The sequence below is a fragment of the Sinocyclocheilus anshuiensis genome, unplaced genomic scaffold (assembly GCF_001515605.1).
Source record: "Sinocyclocheilus anshuiensis isolate Anshui unplaced genomic scaffold, SAMN03320099.WGS_v1.1 scaffold637, whole genome shotgun sequence".
Classification (NCBI taxonomy): domain Eukaryota; kingdom Metazoa; phylum Chordata; class Actinopteri; order Cypriniformes; family Cyprinidae; genus Sinocyclocheilus; species Sinocyclocheilus anshuiensis.
Window position 1 is genome coordinate 1,535,861 of NW_015539816.1, and position 23,400 is coordinate 1,559,260.

Consider the following 23,400-nt stretch of genomic DNA (forward strand, 5'->3'; position numbering starts at 1 on the left):
TGCTATCATGACACTCAGAGCAGCATGTTCAGCAGTAAGCAGGAAGAGTTCACACTCCTCTCAGAGCTCGGATCAGGAGTGTGAACTGTTCTCTGCTCACTGATGAACAAGCTGCTCTCTCACCAAATGCTGAGAGGCTGGCTGGGACACTAGAGCTGTTAACATCATTTATGACTCATGCACATGTTTGCATAGGACAAGCAATAAACATCAACGAGTCTTTCAAGTGCCAGATTTTATTAGATGAAAAAGATAAATGAGAAAGATGTGGTCTGGATTGAAACAAACCCATGTTTTTGTTTCAGCTCCAGGGTTTTACTAAAATTTCACACTTTTCCACTAAAGGAAATTAAACAGAAATCAAATTAAAAGATCGTTTTATGTAATTTGGTGGTTTAAAACAAAATAAGAGTTGTTAATGAACACGACTTTGGGGGTTTTAAACTCAGCCTAACAGCATCCTGTTACTAATACCGCAGATCTTTATATTATGACTGATATTTCCACCACACTGCAGTTTTGTAACAGTCTCTCCCTTCAGTTCAGCTTTCATACATGTTGCCCAAAGACAATTTCTCCAGTTTTTCTGATTGGTTAAACGCAATGTTGTCTCATGTTAGCTCACAAAACTCCATGAAAAGTCTCAGTGAGCTGTGCATTAAGACTTTAGTTTCATATGGCCTGCTCAACTCATCTACCTTACCAATGGTGTCCAAAAACGCTGTCTATGTCGACAGCTCACTAGATTTTGTAACACAGCCACTGACTGCACTCATCTTCACTTCAAATGCAGGTCAACATAACATAACTTGATTACTAACTGATAATATCTTGCGAAGGAAAGTACATCTGATAGGACAACCGATGAGCGTTAAAAGTGAGAGCTGGCTCTCTCGGTCTTACACTAGACGTTGGGTATTTGAGGTTAGTCAAACAGAATTCGGCCCTTCTTACCTTTTTTAGAGCAGCTGCGCTTTTCCTCGTCAGTTAGCCTGCTCGCGCTAGCGCTGAAAACCCAATGGCTCTTCTCTCCAAAAGATGACGAGAACGACTCGAGCTTTACAAAAACAACATTTCACATCCGTTGACCGCTAACGTTCGATCTTATAGCTAATCTTCTCGGTCTTTTTTCGCAAAACACCTAAAAACTCGACGAATGACAACGTGCCCACCTCCCTGTCCATCAGATTGGAGCAGCGCTGGCTAACGGCTTTGGCAATCCGCTCTTCTGATAGGGGAGTCGCGGTGTCAAGATTGCGGAGCTAAGCCCCGCCCTGCGCTCGCAGCTATGAATGCACTTTATTCACACGTTTAACAAACGGACCATTCTATTGGCTGATAGAGCTATCAATCAACACACACTGCTACTGGATTGGCTGAAAGGAGATTCCTCGATAATTCCTTCGGTTTGTCAAAATACACGCTAGTACACTGCGTAAGTACATATCAATACTTTTAGATCAGACCTCTTAATTGTTCGTTGTTTATGAGGATTAGTTTTTCTTTGCGAGGTCGATCGATAGATGAGGCAATTAAATGGCTATTGACATAACACTAAAAGTGATTAATACTCATATTGACACAAGTTATGATTTCTCTAAACTTCTCTAAATCGTTTCACAAACATCTGATCAGTTCTTATCTAATCTAGTTGCTTTCTCAGTTCAGACTACAATTTTATATTTATTTTTATAGTTCATGCTTATTAATAATAATAATTACTGTAAATGGGCTAATGCATCAAGTATCATATACATGCACATGTATATGTTCATGTTTGTCTGAACGCTTTAAATTTTAGACTATTTTTCTTTGTCTTTTTTATTTATAAGAATATTATATGTATGAAGTTGAACTGATGTTTATTACATATTAGATATGTATGCGCTATGAAATCGTATGTTTAAATCTTATGAAAACTGTTCACATATACAGTAATATTAAGGCAAAGAAATTTTTTGATATTTTGGTTATAAAATGTTTCATTTATTTAAAAAAAATGTGTTCGGAAATTACAATTAGTTATATTTTGTTTTTTGTTTTTTTTCCGTGTTGAATTTACAATAAGGCATTCTTATATGTATATATATTCTTATAAAACATATTTCCACATATTTTTGAGTTGTTGTGAGACTTTTCATTGGTGCTTCCGGTTTAACTCCTGCATTTACGGGTTAGTGTTGTTTGCTGATAAGAAAGAGTTGGAGGTCATGTAATAAAGTGTGTCTCTGGACTTGTTGACTCGTAATCCGCGTAATCCCATGGCTACTGCAAAAAACATTATTGTTTGTATAATCGTGCTGTGCTTCTTGGATCAGTCATGTCGCAAGCTTCGTCTGGATTCACTCCGGCTGCTCAAGTCCCACATGGGTCTAGTAAGGTAGGCAGTAAATTCACCTGACAATGTTTATAAACCACATATTCTGTCCCTTACTGCTCTATCTCATGCAGAAGTACTTGAAAAGCAAAGTGTGTGTGCGGGTTTCTGTTTACAGGACAAATAGATCACTGATAGGGAACTTCCAGAAAGTGTCCTCACGCACAGTTCTGTCTTCACAGGGTTCTTTTAATGCCTCGTATATTCCCAATGAAGAAGAGAGGCGCGTCTTCAGAGAGTGCAATTCCGAAAGCTTCTGGTACAGATGTGAGTAGTGCTCTATTTTAGTGATGAAACCTGTCATGATTTATAATAGCACTTGTCTGTCATTCTGCCCAACATTTTTTTTGCGTTCTTTATTTATTTTTTTCGTTTTATTCCTCCCCAAAATTACTTTGCAAGGTATAGTCTCAAGATGCTTCTGATGAGAAAGAACTTGTGAACGAGATTTGTGAACGTTTGCTCTCGTTATTTGCAGCCTTGCCATTTTCTGCCATTGCAACTGCAGCCACTCAGGTAATGGTATCAAGAGGTACGTTCACATCCTCTATTTCAAGTTTTTACTCATGTCTCCCATTGTCATGGAAAACCTAGATTTATCAGGGAATTTTAAAAATGGGAAAAGTCATTAAAAATAATAAAATCTTAAGTAATTAAACTTTTTATAGTAGGCTAATTATAACCCCCCAATATACTCAGAGCTCTGGAAAGTAAAATATTTAAGAAAGCATTACCCAGTAATCACAAATGACTACAAGAGTTTTAGAGAAGTCATGAAGAAGAGATAGTTCAACCCAAAATGAAAATTGTCATTATTTTTTTCATTTTTGTTGTTCCAAACCCGTACGACTTTCATTCATCTCTGAATCACAAGTGAAGATATTTTAATGAAACCTGTGAGATTTACATTCCTCCATTAAAAGCCCATTCCACCAAAATTTGAATGCTTCAGAATTTCCATAAAGAGATTGTAAAAGAAATCTGTATGAATAGAGTGGTTTAATCCAAGTATTCCAAGTAGACACAATAATTTTGTATGATGATTATGAACCGATTTAATTTAGACTTTTGTTCACATAGAAACATCTAACAGTGCACATATACAGAGCACGTCAAATATGGTAAACCGAAACTCAACTGTTCATGCTCTTCATTTGTATTCTGAATATGAGCAAGTTTTATGGGTTTGGATTTTGGCGGTAAAACAATTTAAACAAAAGGGAGAACAAATTCATTTTTCAAAAATGTAAAATCTTATATTGTTATTGTTTATCCGTAGGAATCCTTACTCCATCACCCAGATTCGGCTCTCTTCCCAAAGTTGCATGTAAGTATCAAGAACAATAGACAGCACAAATTTTATAAAACACAGCTAAAACCAAGGATATATGATAAGGGATATTCAAAGACTACATTTTCCTAAGTACCTTTAAATATTTGTGATTTTTATGCAGTTGCTGGCATGTTTGGATACATTACTGGGAAAATGTCTTACATGAGGGTCTGTAAAGAAAAGTTTAGAAAACTAGAGAACTCCCCACTGGGAGAGGCACTACGACAGGGACGTCTGCATCACATGCCTTCAGAGTAAGAACAATTTTAAGTAAGAATTTTTAAAATATATTTACATTTCTATATTTTGTTTTTATAGTTAGAAATATAAAATTGCTTCTATCTATCTATCTATCTATCTATATGTATGTGTTTTATTTCATTTGTTTCATTTCATATATATATATATATATATATATATATATATATATACACATTAATATATTTGAAGTAATTCACTTTGACAATTAATTTACACATGGTGATACATTTTTTTTTTAGGCTAAACCAGTCAGATTTTGAGGATCCAAACCCATCAGAATCTCAACAGTCTGTTTTGGAGTCAGCGTTCCAACCTTCGACAGAAGTCAGTTCTATGCCTGAGAGCGACAGCAGTTACACCAGTGACTATCCCTACAGCAGCCCCTCCCAATCATACGACCCCACTCCTTTCAGTTCTGGATTTAGTGATTCTGGTCCTGTTAACATCAGGGATGATATTTCTCCTCAAGGTACTGCCACCCTTGCATAAAACATCATGTATAATTGTATAGACATATATAAATAAATCTAAATTTGATTACATTTGGGTGAAGACATTTGTCATTGAATAAGGATTGGTAGATGTTTAACCAATAGTTTTCATTTGTCCCAAAGCTCCGCTCTATCCAGATGAGGATGTGCCCAAAAAGAAGCCAGTGTTGTATGAGGAACTGCGTAGCAAGAATAGAGAGAACTATGAGGTCACTCTCACACAGAAAGCTGAAACCACAAACAGTGGCACCAGTACCTAAGAAGGAAGGTGAGCTTCAGTAACTGATTTCCCTAAAATTTTAATTGGTCTATACAAGTAATGATTTGTGAGACTTGTAAAGATTCTAAAAGGCAATCAATTTGAATATTTAACCTCTAAATGTCAAGGCATCCATGAATTATTTAAAAAAACAGTACTGTGTTGGGTTGCCAACTGATGTTCAGTGTATCATAAAGGTCCTGAAGCAAGTCTAGTTTTGAATCACTGATGTAGATGATGGCAAATACACTAGTTGACACGCCCACTTCAACTGACATGAGTGTTGAAGCTTGACTTTAATTTTGTGTTTGTATGAATATTGGTATAGTTAATACATATTTTATCATTTCAGTGTCCTTGTATGTTTTAATCTGTTAACCAGTTTCTTTCTTCCCCCAAGAACAAATATGGAGATTCTTGGGAATAGTAATCAACTGTTTGAGGAGCAGTGACTTCTGTGGAGTTGTCATGATTCCTTCTGCCAGATTAGACCAAAAGCTGCAATCAAATGCTGAATGTACTTTAAGGAGTAAAACTCCATTTTTGAAATGAATGCAAAATTACTCTATTTTCTTTTGATAGCACATTTGTGGTATGAAAAAAATGTTTCTCATCTTGACTTCCTGCTTTAAGCAGACTTAAGATAAATAATTTTAACAATCAGTGTTTTTATTGATTAGGAAATTCTGGCCAGATGTGCTTGAGACTTGCTAATAAATAAATACAATTATATAATAACAATAGACATGATATTGTTTCATATAAACCCAGAGAAGAAGATGTAATAAATAACAGCATCAAGTTTGATTCTCCACTGGAAATTTAGTCCATCACAATGCTAAAAGCTGTGCACAAGTGACAATTGCAACAGTAGTATTATGAGAGTAGATGTGTTTTGACTTGGACCCATCATGATAATAATGACATCTTTCACTGATGTTACAGTTATTACAGTCTTCTGTGCTGGAGATAAATATATACTTGCTGTTTAATTCTTTTAATGAAAATTCACATTTAAATGTTCAAACATTTCAAATAAAGCCTATGACATATGTAATTCATTTACTGCACATTGATTCTTGTATGTGAAGGTAATATACACTTTATATTTGAATCATAATATTGTACTGCAGAACAAAGTCATGCAGATCTGACACGCACGCACACACACACACACACACACACACACACACACACGTCTTTTTCTTGTATGTGAAGGTAATATACACTTTATATTTGAATCATAATATTGTACTGCAGAACAAAGTCATGCAGATCTGACACGCACGCGCACACACACACACACACACACACACACACACACACACACACACGTCTTTGTTCTGCAGTACAATATTATGATTCAACTCTGATAAAAGGCAGCTGCTTACTGTCATAAAATTCAACAGAAACCTCCATTCCCTTCTCTATATTCTAAACAAATAAAAGCTGAGCAAATTTCATTGGAATATAACATTATAAGAACTTAAAAATAACATCATACTGATTTCTATGAGGTGGATTATTTTATGCCAGATTTGACTCTACGACAGCATACATTTCTTATTGTTATCTTGTTCCCTCAAATCCAACTCAAACGCTACATCTCTTAGTGCTAAAATGTTACTTCTATTTGACACAGCTATGTGGACAAACTAGACAACCTTTTTCACAATTATTGAAATAGGCTATTTCAATTTGCGAAAAAGGTTGTCTAGTTTGTCCAGATAGCTGCAGTGTCTCAGTCATTTACTCGTTTATAAATCACTCAATGGCCTAGGACCTAAATACATAGCAGATATGTTCACTGATTATAAACCTAACAGACCACTCAGATCATTAGGATCGAGTCAGTTAGAAATACCAAGGGTTCACACAAAACAAGGGGAGTCCGCTTTTAGCTATTATGCCACCCGCAGTTGGAATCAGCTTCCAGAAGAGATCAGATGTGCTAAAACATTAGTCACATTTAAATCCAGACTCAAAACTCATCTGTTTAGCTGTGCATTTACTGAATGAGCACTGTGCAACGTCCGAACTGATTGCACTATATTTTATGTATAATAATTTTCTATTCTTAACTGTTTTAAATTCATTTTAAACCTCTTAAATCCATTTTTTCAATCATTTTCAAAGTTTTAAATTTCTTGTTTTATTGTTGTGATTATTTTTTTTATTCATTTCTTTTATGTAAAGCACTTTGAATTACCATTGTGTATGAAATGTGCTATATAAATAAACTTGCCTTGCCTTGCCTTGCCATAGTGTCTTGGCGCCCCCTGCTGGTTAGTTAGAATGAAGGTCCATTCAAGATGATTTTAGCTGCTTTGTTTTGCATTATTTTCAAAAGAACTAAAGATTTCTGATTTAATTAGTTAATTTTTTTATTGAAAACAATGACGAGGTAATGAGTGATGTCCTGTGGATCTCAGAGAACCTGCAACAGAAAAACGAATAGATTTAACTTGAGCATTGATTACATTTGTGTTTCCTTTGGACGACACCAGGTAAGGGGTGTTTGGTAATGTGGTTTTAGAATGTAAATGAATAGTAGCTCGTGGGTGTGGTTTAGTGTGCAGGTGTTGTTGAGTGAGGTGGATTTTTGTGTTTAGGTATATGGGTGACGGGTGTGTTGTGTTTCTTCACCTCAGTTCTGAGTGGGTGCATCAAGCGCTATTGCTGCGGCTTGTGCTTCTTCTTGTTTGCACTTTTCACACACATGGATGCAGTGTCTGTATAAAGGAAACCATGAACAAATATGTCAAAGAACAAAATTACTGCAAAAAGCTCATGACATGACTCCTCACGATATTTACTTATGTCCAGGTTTACAGCCACTAGGTCCAAATCCAGGAGGAGTCAGACCAAACCCTTTGGCGAAATCTGGTCCCAGTTTATTGTTGAATTTTTCTCTGCAAGTCCCGACATAGGCAGCTTTGCCTACTGCATAACCCACAATACCCGCCACTGCAGAGGAAAGTCGATTGATGGGTTAGGGTTTGTATTCCAACATCCAATTACCAAGTAGGCTACAGTAGCTAATGATACAAAACATGCATAATAATATGATGAGGGAAATTATTATTCAACTGAGACTTACAAAGGAGTTTAGGGAAATACCCAAATCGCTTGGACTTTTTCCAGACGCCTGTTAAAAAAAGCAAACTGGATTATACGTTTTCAATAGTCACTCAAAAAAAAAAAAAGAGTACTTTCACACAGAACGCATTTTTGCATTCCACTGCACTGCTTTTCCATTGTTTTTCATTGTTTTCCCATTGTCTTTCTGTTCCGTGTGCTAAACAGATCCTTTTGCGCTCAAGTCTTTTGAATCGTCTTGCTCAAGTAAAAACACATTTTTTTTTCAGTCATAAAGCATAATTTACGATAGACTGTTTTAACAGTGTTATTTTAGTATAATTTCAATTTCAAGTATAAAACAACTAGTAGTTTTCATTTCAAGTTTTCATTTTAATTTGTTAATGTTTTAGTAATTCTGTTGTATTAAAATTGTCTTTATATATGTGTGTGTTAATTTTTATTTCAGTTTTAGTTATTTTAGTACATCAAGGTAAACTAAATAATGAAAAATGCTGCCTTGGCAACTAGCTGAAATAAGTTAGTTTTTTTAATACACTTAGGTCCATATATATTTGGAGACTGACACAATTTTCATAATTTAGGCTCTGTACGCCACCAGAACAGAATTAAAAATAAAACAATCAAGATGAAAGTTAAGTGCAGACTTTAAGCTTTAATTCAAGCGGTTGAACAAAAATATAACATAAATGCTTAGGAATTACAACCATTTTATACACAGTCCCCCCATATTCAGGGGCTCAAATATAATTGGACAAATAAATATAATCATAAATAAAATGTTCATTTATAATATTTTGTTGAGAATCCTTTGCAGGCTATGATTGCCTTAAGTCATGGAGCCTGGGTTTCCTCTTTTGTGATGCTTTGCCAGGCCTTTACTGCAGCTGACTTCAGTTGTTTGTTTGTGGGTCTTTCTGCCTTTAGTTTTGTCTTCAACAAGTGAAATGCATGCTCAATCAGGCTGAGATCAGATTGACTTGGCCATTGCAGAATATTCCACTTTTTTACCTTCAAAAACTCCTGGGTTGCTTTTGCTGTATGTTTTGGGTCATTGTCCATTTGTACTATGAAGCACCGTCCAATCACCTTTGCTGCATTTGACTCAATCTGGGCAAACAGTATATCCCTATACGATTCAGAATTCTTCCGGCTGATTCTGTCTTCTGTCACGTCATCACTAAACACCAGTGCCACTGGAAGCCATGCATGCTCATGCCATCACACTGCTCCACCATGTTTCACAGATAATGTTGTATGCTTTGGATCATGAGCTGTTCCAAGCCTTCGCCATACGTTTTTCTTCCCGTCATTCTGGTACAGGTTGATCTTAATTTCAGCCGTCAAAAGAATGCTTTCGCAGAAGTGGTCTGGCTTTTTTAGATGTTTTTTGGCAACGTCTAATCTGGCCTTGTTTGCACCTTGTGGTGAACCCTCTGTATTTGCTCTCGTGAAGTCTTCTCTTGATTGTAGACTTTGACAATGACCCGTCTACCTCCTGAAGAGTGTTCTTTTCTTGGCTGGACGTTGTGAAAGGGTTTTTCTTTACCATGAGAGGATTCTCAGATAATCCACCACTGTTGTCCTCTGTGGACGTCCAGGCCTTTTTATGTTGCTGAGCTCACCAGTGCGTTCTTTTTTTCTCAGAATGTACCAAACTGTTGATTTGGCCACTCTTAATGTTCATGCTATCTCTCTGATGGATTTGTTTAGTTTTTGAAGCCTAACAGTTGTCTGTTTCACTTGTATGGAGAAATCCTTTGACTGCATGATGTGGATTCACAGCAACAGCTTCCAAATGCAAATGACACACTTAGAATCAACTCCAGACCTTTTCCCTGCCTAATTGATGTAGAAATAATGAAGGAATAGCCCACGCCTGTCCATGAAACATCTTTTGAGTCAACTGTCCCTTGAAAAAGGGGGGAGGTACATATTAAAGAGCTGTAATTCTCTAACCTTTCCTCCCATTTTGATGAGAATACCCTCAAATTAAAGCTCAGAGTGTGCACTTTAAGCCCATATTCATTATATAACTTAAATATGTTTTGGTCAGCAGCTAAAATAATAAAAAATTGTACCTGTGTCCAAATATATATGGACTTAACTATATATATTATTTAGTTTCATTTAAACGTTTAAACAAAACGGCCCAAACTGCTCCTGAAATCACGGCTCAAACCCAACAGCTTTGTGTAATGAATCTTGATTACATTATTTGTAGACTGAATCTTACCGCTATATATGAGGCCACCAGTCACAGCCATGCTGCTGGCAGACAGTGGAAGAGCTGTTGAGACATGAACAGGTCAGAGGTTAAAAAGCAACACATTATTACTCCAAATCTAGATTCATTCATTCATCTAAACATTCAACATCTAAATACCAAATGGTTCCTTTGGTAAAATCAGATCCAGAAGTCACACTCAATGTAAATACGTAAATTCTCAATCAGAGATGCAAGACAAGAAGCAATCTGAGGACACTTCAGTGTTTCAAATATGACTTACGAGGCTCTAGAAATGATTCTGAGGTAGAAATGATCCGTGCTATACACCAGAGGGGCTGGTCAGATAAAATGTTGCTTGTATAAGTGCATTGATGATGGATATTTTACATCTTCATTTTACCATCCAATTCTGAATATTTGGTTACAATGGACAACTGGGTCACAGATCACAGTCAGCTGGAAGACTTAACATGAGGCTCATGTTTCCCCCAACACAAACAGTGCTAGGGTAAAACCTAATTCCAGCCATGCATGTCAAAACATAAGCACTTGATAATAAAGGCACCACTGCTTTGCTCCATTAGCCCTTTTTTGGACAAATGTTCTTAAAAAAAAAAAACATGTACACACCTGTCAAGTCCTTTTTACAAAAGCAAACAACCTGTGAAGATGATTCAGAGGGGAACCACTCAATGTTTTGTCCAAAATACACATTTTTAAAGTATAACCCAACCCATCTACTACACTACTACAATAAAAAAACAAAACTGATATACAAACAAGTTTCACTCAGAAATTGCTAGTATTTCACAAATAATTAATCGTCTTTTCCCATCAATGAAGAATGTAAAATAAAACGTAAAAAGAAGACTCTCGTGAGTGCGGTTCATGATCTCCTATACAAATAATTACAAAGAAACCGCAAATAATACACTTAATTAAACATTCAATTTTGAAGTAAAAAGACTGAAATTGTATTTTCTTGTGAAACGTACTTTTTGTAATACAAATGCAACTGAACTGCCCTTACATGAAAGAAGTTTATTCAAGTGTGCTATTAGTATACTTCTTTTAAACTAAAAAATAGGAAAGTATACTTTCAGTCTACTTTTTATGTACTTCTCAGAAATGGGCTTTATGTACTTCTCAGAAATATACTTAAAATGACATTTAAGTATACTTGACTTATACTAAGAAAAAGTCTAACTATGTTTGAGCTATACTTGTGCTTTGGGAATCCATGTTTTCATTGTTATACTGTAGGGGGCGCTATTACACACCTTCTGTACAAAATTTCCAAAACACAAGCGAAGAAGAAACCAAAACAACAGATGCTTCATCTAACATGATCAGACAGACATAAAACAGCATCAAAACTGTGTAACATTATGGAATAAAATGTCGACCCATGAAGAGGTAATAATGACTGTCAAGCTTTGGGGTGTTGAACGACTCCATCTATGTTTTGATTATCACTCTGAATCAAAATTTTGTCTTTTTTTTTCAGCTTTTTGTTAAAAATGTTTATTTATTTTTTATTTATGAAACTTACCCACATTCAAGTGTTTATAAAAAAGAATGCATGAAGCTAGAATAAAATGTTTTTGTTTACAAGCAGATACCCTGTTCTTTCTTTTGATGTTTTATAGCTGCAGTACAAACTAAAAACATGTAATCTAGTTTTGTACTCAAAGTTTACTACTGTTATACTTAAAGTATACTTAAAATTATACTTTTATATACTAGAAAGTGGGCCAATTTAGTCCCAAGGAGTATTGAAATAGTACACTTACAAGTATACTACTAGTGCACTGATATTTGTATAATTACTACATAAAGTATACTTAAAAACATACTTGAACTAAACTTAAGTATACTTAATAAAATAAACTTGAAGTATACTTCTTTTTGGTAAGGGTGAACAAAAACATCATATCTGGTCTATCTCTATTAAAGGGATAGTTCACCCCAAAATTAAAAATATTTATTCAGTTGAACAAAAGAAATCTGCATGCTTATATGAAAGTCAACCAAAATTCTTCAAAATATCTTCTTTAGTGTTTAGTAGAAGAAAGTAAGTCATACAGGTTTGGAATGACATGAGGGTGAGTAAATGATTTTTGGGTCAGCTTTCAGTTTAAGGATAGTAAATGAGTACAAATGTGTCTTTGTTTCTTTACCTCGATACCAGAAGCTCTCGTACTGACACTCCTTCCATATCTGCTTTATATCTTCCCTAGGAAAGCGTGGATCAGCTAAGGGGCACTGGAACTGCTGTAACAACAAAAAGGTCATAAAAAATTAAATCCTTTCTTAATGGAGATGCTTATATGGGTTACAGGAAGCCCCATTCGTCAAGCTATTTCCCTATGTTAAACAATAATCACGTGGTACTTTGAAACCTGGTGGCTGGTTTCAAAGGATCTTCTGTACTTTCGACCACATTAGCACACAAAATCTACAAAACTTAGTTTACAGCTTTATGGCTCTGTGTAAACTTAGTGACCATACAGCAAATGCAGGCCTGATATCACAGGAAGTGAGGTGAACATCTGGTTACTATCAGTCTACATGCTATCAACCACATGAACATTGGTCTGAGCAAACAAATGTTAAATGTGACACAAAGAATACTGCTCTCCATGAAGGCCCACATTAATGTTAAAGATCTTTTTATTCATTATTATAAGCAGCTACATAGCTGCAGTCTTTCTGAAAGATAAACAAACTTTTCAAAACTCTCTTACCTTCCACCCAGACTGGCCAGGTTTTGCGTCCACCCCTCCTTCTCCACCCATACTCTGATTTCCTTCTGTACTCATGTCTTTTTCATTGATGTGCTCCTCTCTTTTCTATTTGTCTGCTATGCTTCTTCTTCTTCTACTACTACAAAGTCACTCTTTTTGCTGTTTTCTTTTGACCCCATAGAGCTCCTCCTCTCCTTCAACAACTGTGTAATGCACCTCCCATTGGGGGAAGTGCCTTGATGTCCAGTAGTTTAAACCAAATCCAACGTCATGGTTCCTTGCAAATTAAACACACGTGAACAATGTGCTATTTGAATGTACAGTATATGACAGTCGCTGGATTTAGTGTTTTAGCTAGAATTGTGTTCATAAGATATGAATAGTTTTGAAAAATATGTGGACAAAATGATTTGAACCCTTCACCCACTTCTGTTCTTTGTAGCAGTCACTTCCAAATATACTGATAAGACATACTACATCATGCTTAAAAGACATTAAAAAAATGGTGTAGGATTTACTTTGAAACAATTTTTCACACAGAAATTGCTAGTAAATTTCACAAATAATTACAAAGAAACAAATAACATTAAATTAAACATTAAATTTTTAAGTAGAAATATTTTCTTGAAAAACATACTCCAATACTCTGTTTTATTTACAACTTTGAAAAAAAGTGTTTTTGAAGAGTGCCGAATTCCTGTTTTAAGACATACTCGTGTCAGTGTGCTCACCTCTGTCCAACATTCACCGCCTGTTCTGATAAATCTTTATCAGACAATATTGCCCTAGTTATATGCACCCTTGGCCACATTCATACTGCTTTAAAGCACTCTGTATCTCCCATTTTCATAAATCTGGAAGAATAGGTTATAAGTTATATACACTGCTCCAGGAGAATCTTTTAAACTTTAGCAGTTGAGGACCTGACCAATCCCAGATAGACATTTTGAAGACATTTGTTATTTTCAGGTCATAACGCAGCAGAAAGAAGAAGAGAAGACAGAGGAAACATTAAGAGGCTTCCAGATAAATAAGGGTTCATCAGCTAGGAGTAATAGATTTCATGCCTTGGCAATAAAGTACATCACACACATTGCATATATATTAAAACTACATATTCTAACTTGTGAAAACCCTCTATATGTCAATTTCAATAGACATGAATATTCAAAGTCACAGTTTTCTTATGTTTATACTGACACCGAGTGCTTCTTTTCACATGTGGGGGAGCGCGGGGCACAAAGTAACGCGGGGTTAGTTGTAACACACGTGGTTTGAATATTTCCACACATGCTAGCATTACAAAATTTATGGTATTTACTAGTTACCATTTCAACACTATATAGAGAAAAAAGTGCGCCAAAATTCAAAACTCTTTTGAAGATATCACTGAACATTTATTTTACCATAGTAAAAGTACATTTCTGGCTTAAGTAAATTTTTCATCTCAGTTTTTAGTATTCATTTAAAATTAGGCAAATATGCTATTATTTTAATCTCCAATCTGTTATTTATGAGTTTAGATAGTTTTTTTTTTTAATCCTACGCTAACTAGCAGAAGACACTAACCAGTTTTAAATTCCAGTAGCGCAGATGGGGCACGTTGTAACACTGCGTTACAATGTGCTATTCACAATGCAATTTATACTATTTACTTTAATTAATTTTAATGAGAAACCACTAGGAACAGGTGAATAAAGACTGACAGTCAATGTTTAATGTTCAGAAGTTATTATTTCAAGAAATGTAAAGCATTTTTGCTCATTTTTGTGGGCCATCCCAAGCATGGTTGCAATGTGTTCATTGTCGAACTCCAAAATCAGATTATTTTCAATTCTTAAAAAAACTTTGAAAAAGTTAATAATTTTATTTTATTGACAAAATATTTTAGTTAGTCTTGTATATATTTTTTAATTCGATCAGATAACATTTTAAGTTGTCATATGGTCATGTTACATCCTGCCCCTCAGATGTTACAATGTACCCCACATACGGGGCATGTTGTCACAGTTCACTTCCAGTTTTTGAGGGTAAATAAAGAAAAATGTATACACTGTAATTATGAAACAAAGCGACGTATTTGTACTAGACAAGTGTAAAATTACTGTGGATAAAAAAAAAACAAAAAAAAAACTCTGAACCCCATGTGGCTGTATACAAACTGAGAAATTCAAAAAGTGTTACATTGTGCCCCGCTCTCCCCTACTCTGGTTTTAATATGTTCTAGTTTCTAGAAAATAACCTTAATCTCATTAAAATTACAGTTGTAAACTGTGTTGCCATGTGAGTTTGAGGTAATATAGGTTTAAAGGTTAAACTAATAATAACCTTATGGTTTTCTTTCAGATACACACAATCTCTTGAAATAAGTAATTAACAAACTATTATATTTGTTCATATTCGCTAAATATTGATTAATTTACGGAGAGTTTTGCAATCTAGCAAACGAGAGAACTATTGTAGACGTTTGAGAAAAACCTATTCGTCAAGACGACCAGCAGATGGCAACATTGATTAATTCATTAATCAATTTAATTCACTTCCCACTTGTTCAGTTGGTCAGGCATGCAGCCTAAAAATTTTAGTCTACACCGGACGCGAGCGGCAAAATACAGTAGAACCATTATAACCAGTGACACTGTGTACACTGGATGCGGCGCGGCGCGACCACAGACTGTATAGGGCGCGACGCGACAAAACCCGACATTAAACTGATGCCTTGTTCTATTTATGACGTACTGACACAAAGTTAAAATGATTTGCAACGGTCGCTTTGCCGCGTCCAGTGTAGAGCTGTTGAGGCGCGACGCGTCAACTGTAGTGTCTGGTATAACTTAGACACAGTGAGTGAAGCCGAGAGCAAGATATGCCTCGTCATATTTTCTGTATTTAGCTTTTAAATGACCAGCACCTGCCTGGGTCTGTGCGACTTCATCTATGGCTTTTCTCTTCCCTTTCACAAACCAATCCATCTCCCATTCTAAGTTACGTCCTTTGGCTGTTTACTGTTTTATTTCTTTTCTTTTTCTGCTGATGGCCGGCGCTCGACTTGAAGCAGCGCTGCTTAGACCGATGGGTGTGTCGTCAAAGTACTGCGAGAGCTGAGAGCGCGGACGTCTCCTTATGCTTTCTCTCGCCGTACTTTGACGTCTACACCGATCGATCTTCAAGTGGAACACACCTCTTTACTCTCGCGTGTCACGTGACCGAGTGTAATCGCAGCCTCTGCGATTGAAAAATCGTGTTTTTCCATATCGCGATATTATCGCAAATGCAATTAATCGTTCAGCCCTACTCTGAACCCCATGTGGATTTACAAAAACTGAGAAAGTCAAAAAGTGTTACATTGTGCCCTGCTCTCCCCTGCTGTATTAAATACCCATGACAGTGAACCCATCTTTGTTAAAAAATAAAAATACTGGCAGACAATTACACTGATCCATGGCAAGTAAAGCATAACATGTCTTTTTAAAATGAAAAGTAGACATATTTTGCATTTCTTGTCTGCTTCATTCAAAATTACAGAAAAGTGAAATGACAAAAAGCGTTAGAAACCACTTGTATAGGCTAGATATGGGCTACCATAACGTCTCAAGATACTGATTTCATAATAATTTCTATATTTTCAACATTCAGTACAGTAAATGTATTTATTTATTTATGTTAACAGACAGCCTACTACTTCTCTATGAAGCAGAACACATCAATAATAATAATTTCTACTCATTGTTCAAATTACTCTATTTTTTTTAGTAAAATGCGACAGAATTACTCTCTGCGGTACAACGTAAGTGTAATAACTAGTGCTGCTCATGAACAAATACCGCCCACCGGAAACATGAATCTCAGAGACGGGGAGCTACTACAAAATGACTTCAACTTCAAATAAACTTCAAGTCAAACACATGGAGCTACGTTTACAGTAAAAAGAGTACTGTACTTTGAATTTGTATTAAAACAGCGAACCAAGTAGGACGCTCATCGTCACGTGACTCATCTGCTCGGTTTAGCGCCTACTTAGCCTATTATACTGAAACATATATACTTTAGAAAAGAGTTGCATTAAACAGCATACAAATGTACGGTGTAGGAGGTAGACAAAATGACTGCAGACAAACTAACATTATCTCAAACAAGAACGAGAACCCCAATTGCGGAGTGTCAAAACTGTTTTAAATTCATACTACACCCCATAAAAATATTTAGCAGAAGGCAAAACATTTACTCGACCAGAAATGAAACTATCTGTCATAACCGAGTGAAAAGCTATGAACGTCCTGCCTGTTACCGGAGACATGAAGTGACAACATGAAGATACTCGTTTGTCACTTGACGTCACAAACTAACGTCGTATCTAACACCTTGCTGTAAACGTACTCGAAAGACACCGCGAGACTTACACATTACAATAAAATCACAAAATCTTCCGTAAACCACAAAACCAGCCCCGCCAAAAGCAGGGCATCATAAAATTAGTTTATACTCATTGTGTTACTCCCCACAGAAATATTTAGTAAAAGGCGAAAGATTTATACGATATGAGGTGAAACGTGAGTGTACAGTTGAGAAAACTTTCTGGGTTCAGTATGAGAGGAGACGAGACACAAACATCAATGACGGTAAGCGACCTTTAGAAATAATACCAACCAAATAAACAAATAAATCTACCAAAATTGGTATTTAAGATGCATAAGCATATAAACCCCTACATATGATACTAACGATTTAAAGTTGAGAGTGCAATGCATTCTGGGAGCTCAAACTGTGGCGAGGCTGAATGCTTGCTTTAGACACGTGACTGTCTTTAAATGCCCCTCCACACTGCCCCCCCCCCCCAGTGCTGGTCATCTTCTTCTTCTAATAACGTTTTATGGCGGATGGCAAACCAACTTCTGGTGCATTTACCGCCACCAACTGGACTGGAGTGTGGAGCACTAATAAATACATATTTATATTTATCTATATTTTATAAAAAAATAAAAAAATACAAAAAAAACACACACATTCCTAAATTCTCCTGATTAATCCTATTCCTAGTGCTGGTCAGTTGTTCGCTTGAAAATATAACCATAGCAATAGTGGACAGCTCCAGTTCTTTCTGTTTCTTTCAGGACATCAGCAGAGAGAACTTTGACAAAATGTAAATACATTACAGTTGTAAATTACAGTTTGTTAGGTTTTTTGTTGGAATATATAGACCTTAGTCAAGATAGCACAATATATAATTTCTGACAGGAATGAACACAAGGCTGGAAATGCACAGTCAGAGGGTTCAGTGGATTGCTTAAAAACATACGGATTGCTCGGCTGACAACTCATCTTTCCGATAGCTTTTCAGTAGGCAAAACGTTTTTTAAAAGTTGTGAAAATTGCATGTGATCTAAGCCCTTTATATAGCACATTGTAAAGACTCACAGCCTTGTTTTCATCCACGTAAAATTTAATATGGCATCTACCCTAAGGTCCATGGTTCCATGAAGAGCCTTTTTTTTTTAAGAACTGTTTATAGAAAGGTTCTCTTTGTAAGAGCTATCTGTGCCAAGAGACAAATGGCTTTGCACGAGATAAACACGTATCCATGTTTGGGGAATTTACACTTTATATATTTTTTATTAGGTACCCTAAATGTATGTAATAGTATAACTACATTAAAAGTAGGCTACAAGAATGCCATATTTGCTCAGAAGCTTATTTGCCAGTGGCTAACAACTGCCCAGAACCTGACACCCAGTGTGCATCAAGGCTGTCCTTCAGGCCTCTAGTAAAAATCTAAATCAACTAACAAATTTTACAAAGAATGCAACAACTTTGATGGCTTGCTTGTACTTGTTACTGAAATCATTCAAAACTAGTTAAAGAGGAAAGTATTATTTCTTCCACTTGCTGCAATTTATCAGAACAAGTCATTATTTAGTAGGTTTTTTTGTCTGACATCCTAAATGTTCTGTGTACTCTATATATAACAAATATATACTGAATAGCTATGTTGTTAATGAAGGCACCTAATAATTAGGATATATGGGGGTGACTCAGTAATAAGTTGTTTTTCAAAGAATATTCTAACATGCAGTGTATAAATTCATGCTCAACTTTCATGCCAACTTATTAGACCCACAGCTGATTTGAACTACGTGAAAGGGTGAAAATGAAAAATGTTATTTAGAGAAAACAGATGTTTAACATCTTCATTACGTTCCAAACAGCATAACTGATGCTGGTTGAACACTAGTAAATGTATAGATAAATAATGGTTTGAAGAAAGAACTGACTTGAGTATAAGAATATAAGAAATATTATAACAGCAGTCTTAGCATAGGCTATTAAGATTTTGTGTAGATCAAATACCATAACACTAAACACAGGGTATGTTTTACTGAAATACCCTGCATATAGCATACACAAATAGATGATTCACCATTTGCCCTTTTTGTATATTGCCAGTGAATACATTGAAAGTGAATGGTGACTGGAGCAACATCATGTTTTATGGTCAACACATAAATACTGGTTCCAAACAACATTAGGAACAGATGATGAAGATCTTTGGGTGTGAACAACCCCTTTAATCACAATGGCTAACATAATTGTGATTCCTATAGGGTTCCTGCTCATTGTGATGTTTTTCATTTACTTTTGAAACTTTTCATAGAAATGTTTGGATGACATTAGCGTAGAAACAAGCAAAAGCAACCTCGTTCAGTAATGCTTTTCACTGTATTCTCTCACCATTGTTTTGTTAACCCAAGTGGGCTCTGTGTTGGTGCACAGCGGAGCCAATAGCGTATCATCGTGGGCTGGCTTTCTGCTATGCACGAGGAAACTATCGTAACTGATGGGTGTAGACATACTTCTCAGCCAATCGTGTGCGTCGAGAGGAGGGGCTATGGAAGCGTTTCAACCAATCACGTTGGTTTAGAGGCGGGAGGAACACAGTGTTACTTGCGCAATGTATTTGACACTCCTCTCGACCAATGATTGGCACGAGTGGGCGTGGCGACTGAAAATTTCGTCCATCTAAATCATTTGTGGGCATGTATAATATTGACATGTCCCGCCCACTGACCGGTCTGCAGACTCACACAAATACAGTTGTGTGCTTCATAAAAATGCACTCAGATGCGTCAAGTAAGTACAATAGTACGTTTCCACTGCTATTCGTATTCTGTCGACCTGTGATGGCAATTGCGAACTTGCTGCACCCTGACAAGTCGCCGTGACTTCTTTTAAGATGCATGATTCGCTGTATTGACGCATTTTGTGAGTAAAGTAGCCGTTACCCGAGCATACAAATCATCAGATTGACTCTGAGCTTGCTAGCTGCTCTCTTTGTGTTTTTACTCCGATGTCTTGGGCGCTTGCAAGCGACAACGACCTTGCAAGGAATAACGCTGCATTTTAGCCTTTGCTTTAATATATACAGCAATCCGAGAGCAAGGTATCTGATCCTATTTACACAATACACTTGTACACTAATTACCTTTAATACCCAAATTACTTTAAGGGATCAATCTCCTCACAACTCGAGTGAGCAGTGCAAACCAACCAAACAGCAAGTGAAAGATTGCTTTTTAGAGTTAAACGGGTCGGTTTTTTCGAGAAAACTGCGGAAAAATGACAGGGGTAAAAATTGTGACGCAGTTGTGTAAAATATTAGTGCTTGCAAACACGTCGAGTATGATCTGGCGCATTACTGTACGTCCCTCTGAAAGATCAACTGCATATCGTTGTGAAAGAAATGTCTTTAATCAAAGACAAAAAATATTTTTTGCACCATTTGGGTCGCATTCATCAGTTGGGGAGAGTACCGATTGAAATTATGATTTGAGGAATTCTGGGAAATGTGGTTTATTCAGCCGAACCATTTGATTGGCAAACACGGGCGTTGTTTGCCATTAGACTACATTCCCCAGAAGTCCACAGACTCTCCAGATACTTTGTAAAGTCGTTGCAAGTTGTGAGTGTATACACTCATATGTGAACAAACGTTATGTGGCAGGAAATCCTATTTTTAACTGCAGTCAATTATAGAGATATGAATGTTTGAAATGTGTTGGTGTGAATTCGACTTAATACCGTTTCTTACATGTGTGGGGTATTTCATATCCACTGGCATTCCTGACAACTGCGTCACACGTTCACAAATAGTCTCATTTTACGTCGAGTTTGCTTTAATAAGGTACTGGATTATACACCGAACAATGTTTAAATTGGATACCTTTCATCAACTCTGACTTTAATGTTGTTTCAGGGGCTTGTCTACTCGCACATCGCTTGTACAGAAAGGCCTGCACCGATACGTCATTTTCTAGATCTGAATAACGAGAACGTGGAAGTCTATAGTGTGTGTAAAATGAATCATAATGCTAATGTCGTTTTTCACATTGCTACGTCGGTCTTTAATTTATCTAAAAATTCATAATACTAACCTAGTTTTCAACCCTGTTTCAAAAACGGTCTAATACCAAATCATTTATTATTCATATTATTTGAAAACAAACATCAAAACAAGTAAAGTTAATGAAATAAGTTACATCAAATATAAGCAGCAAGTATTTATAGTATAGAAGGGATTACTATACACATTGGTGTCTGATCCACCTTCACCATGTTATTAATTTCATTATAACAACTGAAAATAAGATCCATGCACTTAGAGCTTCTTTATGCTTTAGAATATGATATTTCGTTCCATTGCACTGCATGAGGACAGTTCTTATACACTGATGTATAGTGGACCTTTAAAAAGATGCCATTGACCTTTCACAATGCACATCTATTCATATCTGAATATAATTTTTGATATTTAGGCTATATTATCTTGAAGAATACCCTGAATGAAAAACTGTGGATCTAAAGGTAAATTGAAGACCGAAAGGGAATTGGCATTACTGACTTTCTTCGAAAACAATTAAATTTCATCACATGATCACATACAATGAATTAATGCATCTTCTGAAGTGTTAGGTTACAACTACAAGCTTATGGAATATTGCTGTGTACGTTTTGTCCAACTGGTGTTAAGTATATCCTTGTAAACCTGTTTCAATCTGTACTTGGCTCTTTGTGCATATTTATTCTTAAATATATCTAATCCCAAATCTTTTTTTCACAAATTCGCTAGGACCTGATATTAACATGCTAGAGAAATATGGCCTCCACACTGGCATTTACTTTCTTGATGAAACCATACTTGACAATATAAAGATTATGGATGACAGTGTTGGTAGCCGGCTATATTCATAATGAAGACACATAGAGCAGTTAAATGCATACTTGTATGCATTAGCCTATTAGAAACACTTCAGAATCTCACATGGCCTCTCATATTTCCCTGTCATTTTACAGGCTTGACTGGAGCAGATGCTTCTTTCCCATGTCCTCAAAAATTTCAACGTATAAACTGAAGACACTGCAGTGCGAACATATATACACACCACAACAAGCAACACACAGAAATATGAAGGTAGAATGACGTAAAAAAGATTTGCATACGCAGGGTAATATTTGTGGAAGTGTACATAAGACTGTAAGCATAAATTAAATTTGCATACGCAAGAGAAGCTTTGTAAAGATGTAAATCGCGTTTCAAGCGCAAGAAAAAATTATTTGCAGCATTTTACTGTTATTCGTAAGTGTAATTCATGTATTGTGAAACTGCAGCTTCATGCTAACGCAAAATAAATATGATCTGCATGCTTCTGACTTCCATTTTTCCACGCTTACACTTTTGGCACATTTTTTTTCGCCAAAAGACAGTCAAAAGCACTGCAAGCCTGTGAACCTGCGTATGCAAATCTTTTTGACGTCATTCTACCTTCATACAGAAACCCATGTATGGCCCAGATGCTTGTACATAACTGCCAGGAGTAACAGATGTTTATTTTTATATGTCCCTCACAGATTTCCAGCTGAACTCTCATTTGTCCACACTGGCCAGTATCCACAAGATCTACCACACCCTGCACAGGCTGGTAAATATAGACTCAGTTTGCATGCACTTAAATACTCATCAGCTTTATTGCCAGATTTAACATTCATGCCTTTAAATAATTTAAACCAAGAGCATTTATATAGGTGGGATTTGTGCACATTTTCATATAGTTCATCACTAGATGATTGATTCTTTTTTTTGATTCTGGCAGGTAGGCCAATAAACCAACCTAAAATCAACAAAGTATTCAGTTTTATTCAAAACATGCTTGCTTTAAGGTCCTTACCGAAATGCAGGAACCAGTGTATCAAGACTGATTTCTGTGTTGTTTATTAAGTGAAGCAATTAGAAAACGCATGCATCAAACTCTTTGAAATATTAGATTTATTCTTTGCTATAGTTGAATCCAGCGAATAAAGGTTTGTGATTATGATTACGATTTGAAAAGCACTTGGACATTTGTCTGATTTGTCAGCCTTCAAACTGTCTTCAAACATGACTTTTAAAAGAGAAAACCTTAGGTCGTTCATGCAGATATTTTAGACAAATCTTTGGTACGCTGTATTTGGTACAATAGCATAATCAAGATGTAAAATATTTCTGACAAAAAAACTTACTAAACAAACAGGCGAGGGATAGCAGATGTGTAAAACTACATATGTATGTATGTAT

At 36.0% G+C, this 23,400-nt stretch overlaps 4 protein-coding genes across 7 annotated transcripts in view; 2 read left to right on the top strand and 2 right to left on the bottom strand.

Moving 5' to 3' along the window:
* Window positions 1-1,201, bottom strand: part of LOC107683942 (protein furry homolog-like) — a 122,650-nt gene extending 121,449 nt beyond the window's left edge. The window contains exon 1 of the mRNA XM_016480032.1: window positions 955-1,201. The gene's annotated coding sequence lies outside the window, so the exon portion shown is untranslated. The remainder of the gene's footprint in view (window positions 1-954) is intronic.
* Window positions 1,202-2,133: 932 nt separating this feature from the next.
* Window positions 2,134-5,766, top strand: LOC107683950 (OCIA domain-containing protein 1-like). The gene is made up of 8 exons (XM_016480042.1): window positions 2,134-2,380; window positions 2,496-2,644; window positions 2,856-2,909; window positions 3,657-3,704; window positions 3,832-3,964; window positions 4,211-4,440; window positions 4,586-4,735; window positions 5,119-5,766. Exons 1-7 carry the CDS (start codon window positions 2,262-2,264, stop codon window positions 4,720-4,722), a joined length of 870 nt encoding a protein of 289 aa, XP_016335528.1. The 5' UTR covers window positions 2,134-2,261; the 3' UTR covers window positions 4,723-4,735; window positions 5,119-5,766.
* A 1,188-nt stretch (window positions 5,767-6,954) lies between these two features.
* LOC107683951 (OCIA domain-containing protein 2-like) lies at window positions 6,955-13,667 on the bottom strand. 2 transcript variants are annotated; one of them, XM_016480044.1, is made up of 8 exons: window positions 13,529-13,667; window positions 12,798-13,074; window positions 12,231-12,324; window positions 10,057-10,110; window positions 7,822-7,869; window positions 7,538-7,688; window positions 7,368-7,453; window positions 6,955-7,158 (listed from the first exon to the last, which is right to left on the bottom strand). In XM_016480044.1, the coding sequence occupies exons 2-7, from the start codon at window positions 12,870-12,872 to the stop codon at window positions 7,369-7,371; spliced, it is 507 nt and encodes a 168-aa protein (XP_016335530.1). In that variant the 5' UTR covers window positions 12,873-13,074; window positions 13,529-13,667; the 3' UTR covers window positions 6,955-7,158; window position 7,368. The 2 variants fall into 2 exon arrangements, with proteins under 2 accessions (XP_016335530.1, XP_016335529.1); XM_016480043.1 differs by lacking the exon at window positions 13,529-13,667 and having other exon boundaries at window positions 12,798-13,208.
* Window positions 13,668-19,828: 6,161 nt separating this feature from the next.
* Window positions 19,829-23,400, top strand: part of dcun1d4 (DCN1, defective in cullin neddylation 1, domain containing 4 (S. cerevisiae)) — a 12,612-nt gene continuing 9,040 nt past the window's right edge. For 2 of the 3 annotated variants that reach the window (XM_016480040.1, XM_016480041.1), the window contains exons 1-2: window positions 19,843-19,934; window positions 22,698-22,768. In XM_016480040.1, the coding sequence (XP_016335526.1) occupies window positions 19,844-19,934; window positions 22,698-22,768 (162 nt within the window). In that variant the 5' untranslated portion in view covers window position 19,843. Of the gene's footprint in view, window positions 19,935-22,697; window positions 22,769-23,400 lie in introns of all 3 variants that reach the window. The other variant, XM_016480039.1, reaches the window with a different exon arrangement.